This window comes from Artemia franciscana, chromosome 1 (genome assembly GCF_032884065.1).
Source record: "Artemia franciscana chromosome 1, ASM3288406v1, whole genome shotgun sequence".
Lineage (NCBI taxonomy): Eukaryota > Metazoa > Arthropoda > Branchiopoda > Anostraca > Artemiidae > Artemia > Artemia franciscana.
Window position 1 is genome coordinate 43795499 of NC_088863.1, and position 18669 is coordinate 43814167.

At 36.0% G+C, this 18669-nt stretch overlaps 1 protein-coding gene across 5 annotated transcripts in view; it reads right to left on the reverse strand.

Moving 5' to 3' along the window:
* Positions 1–4155: 4155 nt before the first annotated feature.
* Positions 4156–18669, reverse strand: part of LOC136030079 (uncharacterized) — a 142793-nt gene continuing 128279 nt past the window's right edge. For all 5 annotated transcript variants that reach the window (XM_065708761.1, XM_065708752.1, XM_065708768.1 and 2 more), the window contains exons 7-8: positions 14390–14734; positions 4156–6676 (exon numbers count right to left, since the gene is read on the reverse strand). In XM_065708761.1, coding sequence (XP_065564833.1) covers positions 5299–6676; positions 14390–14734 — 1723 coding nt within the window. In that variant the 3' untranslated portion in view covers positions 4156–5298. The remainder of the gene's footprint in view (positions 6677–14389; positions 14735–18669) is intronic.

The window sequence follows — 18669 nt, forward strand, 5'->3', positions numbered from 1 at the left end:
ATATATATATATATATATATATATATCAGGCACGTACGCAGAAATTTTTTCGGGGGGGGGCTAAAACCTTCGAAACAGCAGATATAAAGTATGTACTTTTTTATTTAGTAATGCAAAAAGCAGGTATATCGGAAAATACAGATCCTGTAGTATTGTAGTGGATGGGGGGAGGGGAAGAAGACTGAAGCCTCAACAGTATGTTTTAGGCTCAGGTTATGTTCATAGCGATTTAGAACCAGAGATTAATCTATTATATCCCACTGAAAGGGAAATTTTAGGGTTAACAGTGCAATATGGATTCTGTGGGGGGTAGTTCTTTTATTGCAAAAACGTAGATTTTAATGAAAAATGATAGTTTCCAAAATTGATCCATTAAAAGCTGTACTTTATCCTGAAAGGGGGGATAGACGCTCTAATATATAGGATAATTCTATTTTGCTGTGGAAAGGAAACTCTCTTTACAAAAAAAAAAAAAAATAACAGCACAATTGCTAATTACTTCAAAGAGGGTAAAAAGTTAGACAGAAAATGGGTTAATAATTGGGCAGTGACTTGACTGGATAATGGCATGCTGTAAAATCCCCCAAAAAAGGCTTCACATATGTATCTCGATTCTTAACAAATGTCCTACTTTTGCCAGAAATCCCAAGAAACCATGGGGAAATTAAAAATTTCACAAATTTTCGGGGGGGGGGGCCCAAAGGCCCCCCTGCGTACGTGCCAGATATATATATATATATATATATATATATATATATATATATATAATATATATATACATACATATATATATATATATATATATATATATATATATATATATATATATATATATATATATATATATATATATATATATATATATATATATGCATATATATATATATATATATATATATATATATATATATATATATATATATATATATATATATATATATATATATATCTTCAGAGTTTAATACCAGTTTAGTTTTTGCAAATGACATAGGACACTTCGTTAATTCTAAGATTTACGACAAGGCAAAATACAGCCCGCTTAAAAATCACGAAAGCATACAAGAGCTTATAGATTCCCCCATTCAGTACATAATGTACACGGAAAAGAAGTCAAGTTGTATTTAGGAGTGTAGTATTTTGAAAACCACAAGCAGATTCTTTGTCCACTTCCTGGGCTATATTCTGTAAATATTGTGCAATATTTTCCTGCAAAAAAAGGATTTAATAAAAACGCGATTACCATATTCTTTGGAAAGGATTGCTTTTTCAATTCCCATGAAAATAAACTGTGACATAAAGAATATGTTAAGACTGAGGAAGATTTTGTACTGACTCTCAATTCCTCTGGCAATGAATAATAAATTCAGTAAAATTGCAGCAACTTCAGCAATTGGACGATATGACCTATTACTAAAACAGTACTTTATTTGGGACAAAAAACCTTTTCATTTCTTTGAGGATAGATACTGGGATGATAGCGTACTGGATGACGAGGCCGATTCGTCCAATGAAGAAAATTTTATAGAACTCCTTAAGTTCCTATCCCATCCTGCGTCACTTTTTGATGATTCTAGCACGTTCCGAAACCCAAATAAACCAGAGCAAAAAGCATGAACCAGCAAAATTTATCAAACCGCATTTAGAAATTGATCCTATTGGGAAAAACGTAGTCTGAATAGCACCTACGTTTTAGACGAGGGCGCTTTGCTTCACAGGATTCCCTGGGGGAAGAAAGATACATATTCGGAGACCTACGGCCGATACTGGAACTATATTTCGGCCAAATATCCAGACACTATTACTGTCTTTGATAGCTACGACATTGCTGCTCCGACAAAAGATATGGCTCACCTTCAGCAAAACTGTATCACTGGACAGGAAGTACTGTTTAGCCCAGAAATGAGACTGAACACCAAAAAAGAGTAATATTTTCGTGCAAAAAGAATAAAGCCCGTTTCGTCAATGCACTTTCCGAATATCTACGAGGCAAAAGTCTGAGAACCATCCAAGGTCAAGCTTATGCTGACTTACTTTTTATGCTTACCGTGGTTGATTGTTCAAAGACTTGGGACACTGTGGTTCTCGGTGACGATACCCACTTCTTGGTTTTGTTAGTTTATCATTGTATTCCTGAGCAGATTGAGGTCTACCTGTACATTGAGCCAAAGCCAACCACTTCAGATGCAAGTTGGGACATCAAAGCCATTTTAAGAATATTGAGACTGAAACCTGCAAACTGCTTCCTTTTGCTCAAGCAATTCTTGACTGCGACACAACTTCCCGTCTGTACGGACTTGGCAAAGGGATTGCGCTTAAACGGCTGAGAGGCAACGAACAGCTTAGGGAAAATGCTTTAAGATTTTCTAGAATTGATGCTTCGAAAGAAGAGATTAACGCAGCGGGAGAAGCTGCACTGTCTATTTTGTACGGTGGAGAATCTACTGACAATCTTGACAGTTACCGACAACAAGTCTTTCGGCAGAAAGTAGCAATGTGTACAACTTTCGTCCATCCCCAAAATCTACCTCCTACTTAAGCAGAAGTGGAATTTCCTTGTTTCCGAGCAAATCTTCAAGTACAAGATCGGATTGGACTGCAAAACCCTGCCCTTTATCCAAATGTAAGATGAAGAAGACATGTGATTAATTAAATAAATGTGATGAATCTCCAATCCTTTTGCAATATCAAATTATCTGTAATTTTTTGTTCAAATTCAAACCAATGATTTAACTAGTTGTGAAAAGTTGCTTATTGGATTCGAAGAATTCCGGGTGGTGACGTTTAAGGCGGAAGGTAAATTGACATAGACACGACACGACTTCTTTTTTGCATTAGAAGTCCATCTTCTTCCTGTATGAACTCACCTTCGTGTAATGTTGCTCTAAGACCTATATTGGCGTTTTATTTACGAGCGGGAGGGGAGGGGGGGTGACTGAATATGAGCGTTCAAAACAAAAACAAAGTCCATATTCTTTCAGGTTATTCTTCAAAGAAATGTCTAAGAACATTTTTGATTTTGTTTTTTTAATCGTTTTGAGTTTGTGCAGAAGTATTTTCTCTCTTTTCATTCGGTTGAAACCTCATACATACTTTTTTATTTTATTTCTAAGTTTTTATGGCTCACAATTAATGCAATTAAATTATCTTGGCTAATTTATCATTTAATAAATAATAAAACATATCCAATTCTTCATTTCATGAAAAAAAATACCCAAAAAAACTTATAAAAAGCAAAATTAAAAGTTATTACATAGAAGAATGGAAAGGTGAATGAGGAAGAGCTAAAAAAGGGTCTCAAACTAAGAAATTCGTTGCAGCAATTGAAGAAAGGATATAAGTTATATGGACAACCCTTAACAGATCTAGCTCAACCTCACTAAGCGGACACGGACATTTAAAAACTGCTAGCACAGGATGGGTCTGGCAGGGTTCTCTATTATGCATCTGTAAAGAAAGGAAGGAATGAAAAGTGATCCAAATACTATTTCTAGAAAGAGAACGAACCAAGCTGATGCATGTATATTCAGTAAGAAGCCTCCCTTTGATACAAAAATCATCTTAAATTGTAAAATCGTATCGATCTTGTAAAATTATAGTTCCCTGCATCTGCATTACACTCACATTGTTTGGTTAAATTTAAGCGACAATTTTTTTTTTCAGAATGCTTTAAAGTTTGGGTATATGATTTTACAATGTTGTTGATTTTAAATTAATGATTTCTATGTTTGATTTTTTTTTTGTTGACGAAACTGTCAATGCATGTGGTATCTAAAATATATGCAAGGCGCATGTTGGGATAAATAAAATCCTTGACAAGAGGGTTTACTTGCTCAGAAAAAAATTTAACAAATCAATAATAAAAAAATAATTTAATTTGATTTTTCCGACCATTAATCAATTTGCATTAAGATGGGAATATTTCATTATAATAATGCTGGTGTGAGCTTCAAATTACTGTATGGTTGTTTCTTTCAGCCGACGCTTTATTTTTTTAAGCTAGAAATTTCATTGTTAAAAACTAAAGATTGATTTTATCAGGGAGATAGACCCCCCCTAAAAAGAACAGACAATAACATGACATCTGAAATCATACACTGCCCCCTTACATTCTTATTGAAAACTTAAGCCGTTTCATTTTAAAAACTGAAAACCATATAGAAGATTTTGTGCTTAATTATTTAAAAAAATTGAAATAAATACAGAAAAATCCAACTTCATGAATGCTTTTCTTCTGAAATCACTCAATACTTCCAATCACTTAATATGTCATTTGAGTTTCCCATCATATCCACTTCGTCTAATCACAGCTTCAATCTTTCACCAGTCTATCGTTCTGATTTTTTGTAATCACAACCTGAACAAATATTAATAGAATAACGTTTATGTAAATAAACTAAATATTAAAAAAAAAGAATAAATTAAGTCATTTTAATACAGCGATTGGTGCACTCGTATTGGACCGAAGAAGTCCGATCTCTAGGAGGATATGGAAGAGTCAAAGGGAGAAGGTGGGAAGAGTATGGTGGATCGAAAATTGAGAAAAAGTGTGCTTTGGCCCGATTTTAAAGATTTTTTCTTTGCAGAGAGATTGTAATATGAGTGATAAGGCTTTCTTTTTTACTCTTTTGCGCATTAATATGTATTATTATGGTAGTTTCTAAACAGCAGCAAACTGGGAAAGACAAGAAAGACAAAAAAAACAAGATTCATTTTCTTCTATAATCGAGATTTTCAATGGGGAAGTGGTGGGAGGTAAATTTCTAATTAAAAATACTAAATTTTTTCAGTGAGTGGAGGAGTCTATCTTAAAGGGATATCCACCCTTTTTTACTTCTTGCATGCAAGGATATATACTATTAAAATTGTTATTAAACAGAAACATATTGAGTTCAAGATTCATAATCAATCAAAATCACGGTTTTCTTGGGGGTAGCGTAGCAAGTATTGGGTGTAGGGTGGTAAAAAAAAGAAAGTTTAATGCTCATGGTTTCGAATTTTTCTTATAGTAAAGGGTCGGGGGTCGTGGGGTGATGCATTATGTGAGGGGAACTTCCTTCTTTTTCTTTGCGGGTAATGGCATCATTTGGATATATATTAAACAGGAACAGACTGATTAGAAACTTTACAATAAATTTAATTAGAATTTATGGACAAGAGGGATTATAAAAATCTATAGGAAAAATCTGTTTATGCTCAGATATTCCAATTGTTAGAAAGAAGGGAAGGGAAGGGTGGTCAGAACATCTTTTGAGGAGGGTCCACCTTATTTTTATAAGTATTCGCATGTTTGTAATTGTCTTAAACAGCAACAGAATGAGTACAAGATTCACTATCAACCTGATCATCGGTTTCAACAAAGTTGCTTGTCAAAGCTGCAACCTCTTCGTCAGGAGATAAGCCTTTGTCTTTTTTCCACTGTTCTTCTAAATTTTCCTCCTCCTTAAAAGGCTCCATTTGGGAAAAGTTTCGCTTGGGGAATTGTTCATGCCTCTGAGTTCGCCCAGAAAACTGATTTTTTAACATTTCCTCTTTTTTGGATTGTATTTCATGCCTCTGCATGAATGGAGAATGGACAATATTATTTGATTCATTTTTCTCTCTCTTATAAGGAACAAATGACGATTTTATGTGTTTATCCATTGGAGATTCTTGCTGAATAAAATCGCATGGGTGACCTAGTAATCGGGAATCATCGTGTCCAAAAATTGGCTGTCTTCTCGTATCTTGATTTTCTTTTCGAAAAGGAGCGTTTCGAGGGTCTATAGGGGGTTGTAAAGCATTGAATATATTGTCACCAGGCTCATATTTGTCAAGCCGATGTACTTGACGTTTTTCGAGTATTGTATTTAATGAGCCAGCTCTTTGTACTTGAGTTTGAGGGACGGCAATTTGCTGGCCAAGACTAGAGGGTCTCTTTGGACTGTTCTGAGTATATCTCTCATGTGGTGACATTTCATAACGATTAATCTCTTCATAAGTTGACGATTCATCACCATTATTACGCACCGAATGAGTACAAGACGAAACGTCTGCAAAATAAATTTCAGATTCTGGTTCTATTTTGTTTTGGTATTTCGATCCACTAGGAGATGATTCCTCACTTGCCCTTTGAACTGGTGACTGAGGAATATTTCGCTGTCTTTCCTGACAGCAGGAGTTATTAGAATTACTGCAAAGGGCAGACGCACAAAGACTCACGCCGAATTCATTGATTGGTTTTAAATGAGGTGAAGAGGCAGATGCAGCCCCAAAAAGAAGAGCCCTTTTTATTCTTCTCTGGGTTTCTTCTTGATGGTGTAAACCAGCATCACTATTATTACCACTCTGCCCATAAAGGGTAGATAAGGACCCAGGTGATATTTCACCGTCCTTCCAATCACATCTAGATTGATGCGCACTTTTATATGGATCAGGATTACTAAAATGGGATGGACTTCCATTAGGGGAAAGAGTGCTGGACCCTCCAGAATTCACAGATCCTCCTCTTGAGTATGGTGGGGGTGGTCCCCATGGCACCGGCGGAGTGGAAGCAGTCGAGCTACTTGTTGGCAAACGTCTAAATGGCACTTGAGAAAAACTTTGGGAATTACGAACAGCAATTGGGGATCGTGTGTTTATAGAAAGTGGGAATCCATAATGTGCATCAGGTCCAGCTGCTGTGCTTCCAGGCGAGTTTCTGAAATAAGAAAAACACTAACTTTATAAACCAGATAAGATTTCTCATCTATTTATATCATAGGATATCATAAGGATATCACAAGGATATCAAGAGGATATCAGAGGATTCAAGAGAGATTAATATGCAAATTTCATTTTAATAATTTATGTACGGAGAGCCAAAATCAAACATGCATTAATTTAAAAATGTTCAGAAATTAAATAAAAAAAATTAGTTTTTTAACGGAAAGCAAGGAGCGACATTAAAACTTAAAAACGAACAGAAATTACTCCGTATATGAAATGGGTTGTCCCTTCCGCAATCCCTCGCTCTTTACGCTAAAGTTTGACTCTTTGCCACAATTCTACTTTTTAAAACAATTAAAAACTTTGCCGTAAAGAGCAAACAAACTTTGACCAGTGCTTACATATAGTAATTGCTATTTGGAAGTATACAGACGTTTTCAGGGCGATTTATAGGTTGGGGGGGTTGAGAAGAGGGGAATATTTTGGGGGAGCTTTCCTTGGAGAAATCTGTCATGGGGGAAGAAAATTTTCATGAACGGAGTGCAGGATTTTCTACCATTATTAAAAAAAAACAATGAAAAAATAAATATGAAAAAGTTTTTTCAACTGAAAGTAAGGAGAAGCATTAAAACTTAAAACGAACAGGAATTATCACGCATATGACGGGCTCACCTCTTCCTAATACCCCGCTCTTTACGCTAAAGTATTTTTAGTAATTTCAACTATTTATTCTACGGCTTTTGTGATTCAGGGGTCATTCTTAAGAAATTGGAAAAAAATTTAAGCTTTAGTGTAAACCCCCTCATATACGTAATAAAAACATGAGAATACAGAAGTTCGTTACGTAAGCTAATTTGTAAGTTACGTATATCTTTTACTAATAAAAACATTCGTAAAAAATGAAAAGTTCTAGTTGCCTTTTTAAGTAACCAAAAAATCGGAGGACAACTAGGCCTCCTCCCCCGCTTCTTTTTTCTCAAAATCTTTTGATCAAAACTATGAGAGAGCCATTTAGCCAAAAAAATAAATATACAAATTTCGTTTTAATTATTCATCTGCGGAGAGCCAAAATCAAAACATGCATTGATTCAAAAACGTTCAAAAATTAAATAAAAAAACAAGTTTTTAACGGAAAGTAAGGAGCGACATTAAAACTTAAAACGAACAAAAATTACTTCGTATATGAAAGGGGCTGCTTCCTCATCAACGCCCCGCTCTTTACGCTAGAGTATTTTACTGTTTTAAAAAGTAGAGTTAAGAGAAAGAATCAAACTTTAGCGTAAAGAGCGGGGCGTTGATGAGGAATCAGCCCCTTTCATATACGAAGTAATTTCTGTTCGTTTTAAGTTTTAATGTAGCTCCTTACTTTCCGTTAAAAAAAACTTTTTTTTTTATTTAATCAAGAGAAAGGAAGATATGCAAGACTGTTTTAAGCGCCATTTTTCTTCTTAATAAATCTACAATTAAATAAATCCGAGAAGTCGGTTGCGATAATTAAAAGGCGTCAAAATTAATACAGAAAATGAAACGCACGATAATGTTAAAATTAAAAATAACACAGAGAGATGTTAAATTATACCGTAAAACTAAATAAATCTGTAAAGTCTGTTAAGATAATTCAAAGGCGTTAAAATTAATATAGAAAATGGTACGACATGATAATATTAAAATGAAAAATAACACAGAAATCTTAAACTATACCATAAAACTAAATAAATCTGAGAAGTCGATTACGATAATTAAAAGGTGTTAAGATTAATATAGAAAATGATACGCCATGATAATATTAAAATGAAAAACAACCCTAAAAGACATTAGACTACACATTGAAAGTAAGTAAATCAAAAAGTCTTTTGCGATAATTCAAAGGTATTGGTCACTCTATATAAGTTTTGAAGGAGAGTGGAAAATCTAGAAATTGAATTTTTGGCTATTTGACTGTTATTAGCACATAATTGTTTTTGTAAGCAAGATCTTTTTACGTGTACAAAATACTCCAAAATATTTTTTACGGTCAGGCAAAGATTCCAAGACTCTGCTCTAACTGCATTTTTTTTTAGATCCACGTTCTGCGTAACATTTGAGGTCCAAACTGCATAGGTTTATTACTGAAGGGGCTCCGTGACAGATCCCTCTCTTCTTTTCCCATTTGCTAATATTGATTAGCAATTATTCTATTTACTCATCCAGGCATGAGGCAAAATTTTTTGTGGCGGGGGAAGGATAAAAATATTATTTGGTCATTTCAATAAAAAGTGCCCCAAAAGAAATAAGAAATTGGATTAGGGGGAAGGGGCATAAACACCGAGACCCCCTATGTATATATCCCTGCATGCAAACCAAATTCTGAGAAAATGGTTATTTGCTCTCCGGTATTTATGAGTAAAACTCTCTGCACTTTTGGCCATCTAACCTAGTTCCTATTTTGATCCTCACTTGGTGTATTTTTTTTACTCGATAGCCACTCAGTGACACTCTGCTCAGCTCGTTTTAACCCTCACCGTAAAAATCTTTTGATAGCCCCTCCCAATAAATAATGTGACTATCTTTTTTTCAAAAAGTCCAGACATCCTTTGTCTGAGAGGACACGGGTTCGAATCCCAGTGTACCCAATTCTTCAGTTTAGGACGGGGGTCAGTGGCAAGACCCTATAAGCTTAGCCAGAGTCGACCCAGCTCTAAATGGGTACCTGGAGAAATCTGGGGAAGGTAAACAGGAAGGGTGTGCGAAAGCACAGGATGGCTGGCCCCCAACCCCCCACTGCACTTCCTGGCTGAAGGGCTAAGAAACGGAGATCAGCACCGCCGGTACGGACTGTAAAGTTTAATGCCGTATCCTTTACCTTACCTTTATTTTTTCAGCACAGTAGAAAGACCCAATAGCTATGCCTTACCCCTCCCCCCACTGCCCGTGGGGAAGAGGGCTGTAAGTTATGAAATATGCCCTATTGTTTATGTATATTATTTGTTATTGGGAAACACACATAAATTCAAGGGGGAGGAGAGGTTTTTGCTTGGGGTGGGAAATTTCCGGGGGATAGAAATTCCAGGAGAAATTTTGCACTGCGAGGATTTGACAGATTTTCTACGCGTAGTCCTCTTTATTTGTCTTACTTTCTCTATGCCATCTGAATTTTGCATGCGGAGACGTTCAAGGGGAATTGTCCAGGGTAAATTTCAGTAGGTTTGGATTTTTGGGAAAAAATTAACACGAAAGGGAGGATTTCCGGAATGGTCTGAAAAACGATTAGAAATTAAAGTCTTTTTCAAATGAAGAATACTAAGGAAAATTTTTCAGGCTAAATCGTCCGAATTTTACAGAGGGGAGGGGGATTTTCATGAAGGATGAAATTGTCTAAAATGGATTTTACAGTGGGTTGGTGTAGTTTACGTGAGAGAAACTTTGCACGGAGGAGTTTTCCATGAGAAGGTGGGGAATTGTTCATGAAAGGTAAGTCAGATTTAACGGCATTATTTGAAAATAATCGAGATTAAACAAAAGAACTAGTTTTTTTAATTGAAAGCAAGGAGCAACATTAAAATTCGAAACAAACAGAGATCATTCCGTATATGAAAAAGTTTCCCCCTATCCAATACATTGCTCTTCGCGTCAAATTTAGACTGTTTTTCCCAATTTTTAAGAACGTGTCCTAAAACACAGTGACCGTTTAATTAGAATAGAAAGCTTTCTTAGAAATGCTAAAAACTTAAGTATGAAGAGCAATGTATTGAGGAGGAAGCATCCCCTTCATGTACATAATAGTTTCTGTTTTTTTTTTAATATTGCTCCTTACTTTCTATTCAAAAATCTTGTTTTTTTTTAAATAAAGTTAAACCGGCAATGAAACCGGCAATGTATAGTAGTGGCCACTTTTCCTTTTTTAATGTTTTATTAAACCGATAGATTTGTGAGTAAAATACAGTTAAGCATTGATACATTAAATTAGATAGTTACTTTACTACTACTAACAGCTCACTGCAGCACCAAGTCACCTGAGGCCAACATAGCTACGCATGCTTCTCCTCCATCCCAATCTATTCTAACCCTCCCTTTCTACATCCTCACACGAAGGTACTATTTTGGTATTAATTTGATGTGTTTAAAATTTTTAATCATCTGATTAATTGTGATCAGTAATGTAAACTTAGCGAATGTCGGGTTGTGACTAATTTCTAGCATGTATGTATAAAGATATTGGAGTACAGAATATCCAAGCATAAGAATTTATTGCTCATCTCAATGTAAGAAAATCAATAAATATTAGAGGAAAATATTTTCACTGGAAACACAGGATCTACCCAATATTTCATTAACTTATCAGTGCCGGTAAACTTCATAAAAGAACAAGCTAAAAGCTCATATGGGACTTGTGACGAGGCAAGAAGAGTTAAGAGCCAAGAGCTCATATGGTAGGAGCTCTAACAAAATTCTAAGAATGAATAGATTGATTTAAAATAAGAGCTCTGAGTCACGATGTCCTTCTAAATATCAAAATTCATTAAGATCCGATCACTCACTCGTAAGTTATAAATACCTAATTTTTTCTCATTTTTCCTCTCCCTTTAGTCCCCCAGATGGTTGAATCTGGGGAAACGACTTTACCAAGTCAAATTGTGCAGCTCCCTGACACGCCTACCAATTTTCATCGTCCTAGAACGTCCAGAAGCACCAAACTTGACAAATCACTGAACTCCTCCCCCCAACTCCCCCGAAGAAAGCGAATCCAGTACGATTCTGTCAATCACGTATCAAGGACATTTGCTTATTCTATCCACGAAGCTTAATCCCGATTCCTCCACTCCAAGTGTTTTTCCGAGATTTCCCCCTCCAAATCCCCCCAATGTCAAAAGATCTGTTCGGGATTTGAAATAAGAGCTCTGAGACATGAATTCCTTCTAATCATCAATTTTCATAACGATCTGATCACCTATTCGTAAGATAAAAATACCCCAATTTTCACGTTTTCCAAGAATTCCGGTTTCCCCCTCCAACTTCCCCCTGTATCACAGGATCTGGTCGGAATTGAAAATTAGAGCTTTGAAGCACAAGATCCTTCTAAATATCAAATTTCATTAAGACCTGGTCACCCTTTTGTAAGTTACAAATACCTCAATTTTCAAAATTACCCCCCCCCCCCCAACTCCACCAAAGAGAGCAGATTCGTTCCGGTTATGTCAGTCACGTATCTTAGACAGGTTTTTATTCTTCCCATCCAGTTCCATACTGATCTCTCCGCTTTAAGTATTTTCTAAGATTTCCGGTCACCCCCCAACTGCCCCCCAATGACGCTGGATGCGGTTGAGATTTAAAACAAGAGATCTGAGCTACAAGGTCCTTCTAAATATGAAGTTTCATGAAGATCCGATCACTCCTTCGTAAGTTAAAAATACGTCATTTTTTCTAATTTTTCAGAATTACCCCCCCCCCCCCAATAGAGCGGATCCGTTCCAATTATGTAAATCACGTATCTAAGACTTCTGCTTATTTTTCCCACCATGTTTCATCCCGATCCCTCTAATCTAAACGTTTTCCATGATTTTAGGTTCCCCCACCCCAAAATCCTCCCAATGTCACCAGATCCGGTCGGGATTTAAAAAAAGAGCTTTGAGACACGATATCCTTCTAAATATCAAATTTCATTGAGATCCGATCACCCGTTCGTAAGTTAAAAATACCTCATTTTTTCTAATATTTCAGAGTCACACCCCCTCCCCAACTACCCCAAAGAGAGCGGATCCGTCCCGGTTATGTCAATCATGTATCTAAGACTTGTGCTTATTTTTCCCACCAAGTTTCATCCCGATCCCTCAACTCTAAGTGTTTTCCAAGATTTTAGGTAACCCCCTCCCAACTCCCCCCAATGTCACCAGATCCGGTCGGGATTTAAAATAAGAGCTCTGAGACACGATATCCCTCTAAATATCAAATTTCATTGAGATCCGATCACCCGTTCGTAAGTTAAAAATTCTTCCTTTTTTCTGATTTTCAGAATTAACCCCCTCCCAACTACCTCAAAGAGAGCGGATTCGTTCCGGTTATGTCAATCATGTATCTAGGACTTGTGCTTATTTTTCGCACCAAGTTTCATCCCGATCCCTCCACTCTAAGTGTTTTCCAAGATTTTAGGTTAATCCTCTCATATCTTGTGATGGAACTAATTTTACAATAACTAATCTGATGACGCACTCCTCTCTCACTGTGCACAGGTATAATTAACGAATCCAGTATTTCTTTTTTATAGCTTGGTCTCTCATTTAAAAGGATTTCTTTACAAAAAGAAGTGTTAAACCGTTTTGATGAAAGTTACAATGTTTTTAAGAATCGGTTCCTCTGTTTCAGTAACAGTCACGGGAACATTTCAGCTATGATAATTAAAATGCCGACATGAACCATTTTTTTTTAACTTTTTTGGAGAGCCAAAAAACTGAAAAGCGTTTGTCAGCTGTGGTTGCTCTGAAGGATGAGGTTAGTGGAGATATGTGGAACGTATTCTAACGCCACTTTTTATGCTATTTTCAGTGCTATAAATTAAGTTCAAGTATTCCTAACGGATTCGAATTTTTTCCATTGTGTGGCCTATGTTTCCGTTTTCCTTGACAGAAAAGGAGACAAATGCCAGGTCCCCATGTTATAGCTCTATAAGATAATCCTCTTCTGTCATTCTGAATTGCAACAAGACTTGATAAAAAAAAAACATGCGCCCCTTAGTGATGTATATCTCTTTCGTATTTTCAGAACGGTACGAGATACAATAGTTTTGACTAGGCCTACACCGTTCAATTCCACGTGCTCAGTTTACCCAAGTAACATACATAACTCTGATTTGACCAAAATGGCATGTGTCGCTCTTTTTATTATCACAGCCGATTTAATGAATATATTTCTTATAAGGAAAAGAATGCAGTCATGAACTAATAGATATAGTTTCAAGCATTAATACTTGAAGGGTGAAATGTATAACAGAAGTTAAATCTAACGAAAGTTAAATCAGAAGTTAAATTAACTTAAACCGTAATTTACTTCGTTAGAAGGTTATAATTAAAGTGGTGTGACCCTTTGAAAAGTCTTCTGATACGAATCTCAGTGTTGAGTTTTTCCATGATAACTTGACATAGATAAAACTTCAGACAGACCAAAGCCACTCAGTGTGGCGCTTACGTCCGGTTAAAGGAGACTCTCTGAATTCCAACACTCGTCCCTTCCCCCACCACTATCAGAACAAATTCCTATTTACGTGCTACTGAAAAGATATGTATTTAAAACTGTCGATTACCTAGGTGAGCAATTCGACCGATTACGGGTCAAACGCACTTATTTACCTAAGTGCGTGCATGAACATTGTGTAAAGATTATGGCATTAAAGGCTTTGACACTTTAGCAATGTCATAGCCGTTCCGAGACCCTCAGAACTGAACAGGAAAAGAATCCTGACTAATACTGGCAAAAAATGTATTGAACATTCCTTTGATTTTTGAAATCTGTATTGCATGATATCCATTAAAATCAGGAGCCCATGAATGCCATCCCGAACATAAACTAGTAGTAATTAAAGATTGGTAATTTGCAAGGTAAAAAAGTGCACTGCCTGGCAAGAAGGAGCGTGCGTTTTTTGCCCTAGGTTCTCTCCCCCCCCACACAACCAGCTGAAAATTTGGCTTCAATACCTCAAACACGCTGATATTATAAAATACTACGTATAACTTACTGTGCTCGACCAGAAGACTCCTGACTATCGGATGTATTAGCTGAACTACTATTTGATGGTCTCCACGGAAGCCAATTCCATGTGCCACCTCTTCTGGGCGTTACTTCCTCACCCGTAGTGGGATGTCCTTGGCAAGGCCGATTGCCACATCTTTCTGGGCCAGGAGAGTAAAAATTACCACTGGCCCAGTACCGACTGTCTTCATATGATAGCCACGAAGGCCATTGAAAGGTTGGAGTGCGATTCTGAGCGCAACAGCCACAACAGGGGCCAGGAGGGTGACGTGGGTACAGGGACCGGCTTCTCATTTCTAGTTGCTCCCAATATTTCTTTTTCCTCTCATGTCTACATAAAAGTGATAAAACAAGTAAGATTATAATACAAAGCTAAATAACAAAAAAGCTAAATGATAAAATATCAAAGCAAACAAATTGATTGATATTGGTTGGTGACTTCTATATCTCTAGTCGAATTTAGGCCATCGCTGGACTATTATTCAAACTTTTACATTCAGACACTTCTCAATAATATATAATATTTTATACAAAAAACTATTTTTTCCCCCGTTCCCTAGGGTTAGGGAGCGTTTAAACGAATATTCTTACTTCTTGATAGTTATTCGGAACGAGTGGCTTTTAAAGGTCTGAGGTATCTAGCGTAGACATCACTAAAATCTATTTCGTCAGCATGATAAGCTGATAATATATTAGCATATAAATATGTGATCATTTTTCCAGGGATTATGATCACTCCACTCCCCAACACCTTTTTTTTTAATGTTAAACTTGAGCGTAAAAGACGGAGCATAAAGGAGAGAGCAGTAACACTCCTTTACGCTTAGGAGAGCATTAATTACAAGTTTTGATTTTATGACATGCAGGAACAAAATCCATTATTCATGAGGCTTCTTAATATCGAAAATGTATTAATTTTGAAGCTGCTCATTATAATCCATTAGTACATGAATATATATATATATATATATATATATATATATATATATATATATATATATATATATATATATATAAATATATGACTCTTTAAACACAAGGGCCATTTAGTTGGAACAACAAGAAACTCCCCCCTCCTCAATACCTCGCTCTTCACGCTAAAGTTTTTTTTAGTATTTTCAAAAAAGTTTTTTATTGTTCCAATTAAACGGCTTGTGTGTTTCAGGAGAACGACTCTCAGGAATAACTTAGACTATTGAGTTTGAGAATTTCGGGACGTGTTGAGGGGGACGTTGAACTAACCAAAAGACACTGTACATATACTTTGTGCCAGCAAAATATATTTTCTGGCATTCAGAAGGCACGGGGGTGTCAGTTCGACTCCTTATTATTTTTTGCTAGTTTTGGGTTTGATTCGTTTATTTGTTGTAATTGTTGTTCGCTTTGGACTTCGTGATTTATTGATGGTGATTTTTGGTAGTTTTACGATTAGAAAATTATTCGACTTTGTTTCTGCTCATCTTCGATTCAACGTAGCCCTTCACTTTTCTTTGAGAAACTTCTTTTGTGGAATTTTTTTTTTTTAAATTAATCTATATTGAAAGACAACCTACTTCAAGACCTGGAACACCCCTTTCCTAGTTAAGTAAAAAAGGTTCCGAATTGTTGACCACTGTTATCAAAGAGAGGAAAACAAAATCAATAAGTCCATGGAGTGCTTTTCTCTATGTAAACATTGAGCAATTAGGCTTTTCCTGGTTTGGCAAAAACTTGAGATGGGCACAAAAACTTAATTGTACTACATGTGCTATTCGAGTTCAAAATGGCAATTTCAAAAAGCATAAGCTATTCTTGAGAATTAGTGTACACATTGGCTAAGGTAACTCAGAAGATAGTATTAAGCACAAATTTCTGATAATTTAGTAAAGCTTTATAAAAGACTGGGAAAACTGGAAAATACATTCGGGATTCATTTACAGTTAATCAGATACGCCGAAACAAATTTTGAGCCGCCAAGAAATTCCAAATATTTTGACATCAGAATCTCACAGCGCTATGAGCTGAAATTTTCTAGACCCCAAAAATGGGGCAAAACACAGCTGCAATTTTAATACCAAAAGCTCAATTTCCAAAATATTCCTATGAGTTGAAAAACAGGGTACAACACCTTTTTGGAAGAAAACGGATTGAATTAATCGAAAGAACTGGCTTAGTTTAGGGGTGGACTGTAAATCTAAGTTTTAAAAAGAAATGTGACATAAAACCTGATGAAGTAGCGGAGTCAACTAGCAGTGCTAAATAATTATATGTTAAAATAAGCAGGTTTTATAACTTTCATCGTTGGCGGTTTATTTTGTGAAACTTAAGAAACACAGGGTAGCCTATATTTATAGTTATGAGTCATTGAACTGCTTTGTATAAAATTTCTAAAAAATCTAATAAGTGGACTTGATCATTTTGGCAACTGAAACTTGCAGTGAATATTGTTCCTGGCAGCTTAAAATCTGCAATCAATTCACCTCTTGGTCTTTAAACAGTTTCAAACAATTCAAGCAACTCGCTTCCAATCATCAGCAGCGGCATTTCATCTTCATAAAATGAACAAAGCTTTGTCATGGATGTGAAAAATAGATCAATCATCAATCAAATGTGCATTACTTCTGGCCCTAAAATAGTTTATTTTTATTTTTTTATGTTCCCACATCTTCTCTTTACAGCCAATCGGAGGTTAAATAAAAACAACCCTCACAAGGCTTTTTAACCCCTATGTAACGGGCCATGGAGCCTTGTAGGGGTAGAGAGTTATTGTTGTCCATTTATTTTGACGTTAATAAACTGAACTGAAACTGAACTGAACACAACATTACATCTTTTATCCAAATCCCCTGAGGAATACACTCTCTTGCCTCCTTTTATGTAAAATTGATTTCGTGATCATTAATCCAGATTTTATGTTCTTTAACTTTACGGAACTTGCGGTTTTGAATCTAGTAGATCTGTTGAGATAGTCTCGACGTATGAATTAACAATTTCTTATACATGTAAAGAAGGATTACAAATTAAGACAAACCAATAATTCAACAGCATTACAGGGGGACTGTAAGCAGTCTCATTCCCCTGCAAATGGAATATTATTCCGTGTTTCTAAAATACAATAAAAAGGAATTGGAAATTTAAAGGGTGCATATTTTAACTCACGATTCGAATCTGTATCCGTCCCACAGTTATTCTTTTCAGCGTTTAGTATTTTAAGTAAAAGAAAAGCTATATCCCAAAGAAGGTAGTAGAATGTTGAAGGTACCACTCCCCAAAATATAGCATGAATGTTGCTGGTCTTAACAATTAATAAATCTCCAGCTTAATAAAAGAACATCCCATAGGTTTTTGTTGTAAATTTTTCATTTATGTCCAAATTGAACGTATCTTTATACGGACACAAATAAACTTGCCCGAACACAGGGACTGGGGAATCGTTTCTTCTCCGACGATCCATATTGACCCCCTCCCATTTGGAGATGATGTAAACTAGGGGGTGAGGAGGCAAATATGGTCTCCTCAAAATTGAGCTCCCTTCCTTCCATAAATATTCTAATTTTTCATTTCACGCCGCATCTCCCTTCATATTTTCAAATATTTTCCATTAATTTGCATTTTCCGTGCTGTCTTTATTAGTATAGTAAGTTCTTTGTGTTAAGCGAGGCGTTAACCATTTAAAATGTCTAGCACATGCTATAATTCGTTATTACAGATATGTACTTCCTTGTGTTCAGCAGTAAGGCTTTGACAAGCGCCAGGCCTCGAAGTAGGTGGTGGGGGGGGTGCGAGGTTTAGAGTGGAACTAGATCGGAACCTGTCTCAAGATAAAACAAAATACCGAACAATGCACCCTTCTAGATTATTTAAGGACTAAAATAGAACTACAGATACCTTTTTATACTCAGACCCCCCCCCCCCCCTATCCCTCCTAATGACTAGACCATAAAAGGACCAAAATACTAGAAAGACGCCTGGCTTCAAAACCCCCTTTCCTTTCTTTCTCTACCTTAAAAATCTTTGAATTCAACTAGCTCTAAAATATAATTCACAGATTGGCGATAAGAAAACCTGATAACATTGAATCAGAGGCAATATTCTAGCTTTAACTGTAGTAAAGAGCCATAAACGCTATTATTAGTATGCTATCAACAGGTACAAGCAGCGAGTCCGCCTACTCTTTTCTTCCTTAGTGGCTTAAGATCATGAGGAAGGTTTAACGGTGGTACCTCCTATGCCTGCCATCTATACAACCAAAGTCATATATGGCGTACTGTTAACTAGAGTTATAGA